At 35.8% G+C, this 1,173-nt stretch overlaps 1 protein-coding gene across 1 annotated transcript; it reads left to right on the forward strand.

Annotated features, from left to right (window-relative positions):
* Positions 1-500: 500 nt before the first annotated feature.
* On the forward strand, positions 501-1,173 carry LOC108562373 (protein CREG1-like; the record flags this gene model as incomplete). The annotated part of the gene is given in 4 exon segments (XM_017920679.1): positions 501-653; positions 713-867; positions 917-1,039; positions 1,092-1,173. Coding segments are annotated over 4 exon segments (469 nt in total), but the record flags the coding sequence as incomplete, so codon positions are not given.

The following is a 1,173-nucleotide window of genomic DNA, read 5'->3' on the forward strand; positions in this document are numbered from 1 at the left end:
TCTAATATTAATTTCATAATTTGAATTTACAATATGCAGAATAGCCCAACTGCTGATTTTATTATTTACAAGAAAAAAAATTATCCGTGATGGAATTCAAACGTAATAATGTGATAGTCCTGTATTTGAGCGGAAAACCAAATTTCCTATTGTTAGTGCCTCGAACACCTCAATGTGAATAAATCTTTCATGTCTTGAATCATAACACGTTATAACAAAGCTAGTAGTATTACAAAATGCTATTTTGCTATTTTCAAGAAGACTCAGCATCATCACACAAAGCACTCGAAAACCAACAATGGCTGAGAGACACTTCATTTCGACTTTTCGGTATTCGTGAATGGAGGAAGATTCCGCAGGTTCACATTTTTGCAGCGTGCGACTTGCTTGTCGACCAAGCCATAGTTCACGCTAAAAGAAAATACGTGATAAGTAAACTCGAACTTAATTTCATAAACATTATTTTTTTCGGTTTTCCATCAAATATATATACAGCGGGATACGAAGCTTCTGCATAATTATCACAGCAGTTCTTCAGTAAGCAATGAAAGTCTCTATAATTTTTTGCCTTCTGTACACTTCGGTGTATGCACAGCATCCGCCCAATCCATCTAAGTTAGCCGAGATGGCCAGGTACATCATCAACGCTGTCGGTGAGTACTTCGAAATCTATATTTAAAAATGAAGATGTTAAATTTGATATTTTTGAAAGATTGGATTTCCATTTCTACTATATCTACATATCCCTCTTTTGAGACCTATCCATTCTCAAATATAATGTCCGTCAGCGATGGACCAGTTGGTAAAGGTGCTGGAACACCATATTTCCTCCTGACACATTTAGATCTATCCGCAAAAGACCTATTGGTAATAAAACACTAATGGATTACATTGGATTTTATTAGTTTAATTTCAGGAAGATAATAGGACTACTATAGTGGCCTCTTTAGCACAGGTCAATAATTTCTGCAATAAACAGTCATGGGATCCTCAAGATCCTCGCTGCGGAAAGGTGATGCTAGTTGGAAGAATATCAAAGGTAACATTTAGCAACATCACGAGGTTATGACATATTCTAACGTTCTTTTAAGGTAAACCTTGATTCCAGTGATTTAGTAGTGGCAATGGAAGATTTTATCACAAGGCATCCTACTTTGAAGGGTTTGATCAATA

The sequence above is a fragment of the Nicrophorus vespilloides genome, unplaced genomic scaffold (genome assembly GCF_001412225.1).
Source record: "Nicrophorus vespilloides isolate i.1.1-1 unplaced genomic scaffold, Nicve_v1.0, whole genome shotgun sequence".
Lineage (NCBI taxonomy): Eukaryota > Metazoa > Arthropoda > Insecta > Coleoptera > Silphidae > Nicrophorus > Nicrophorus vespilloides.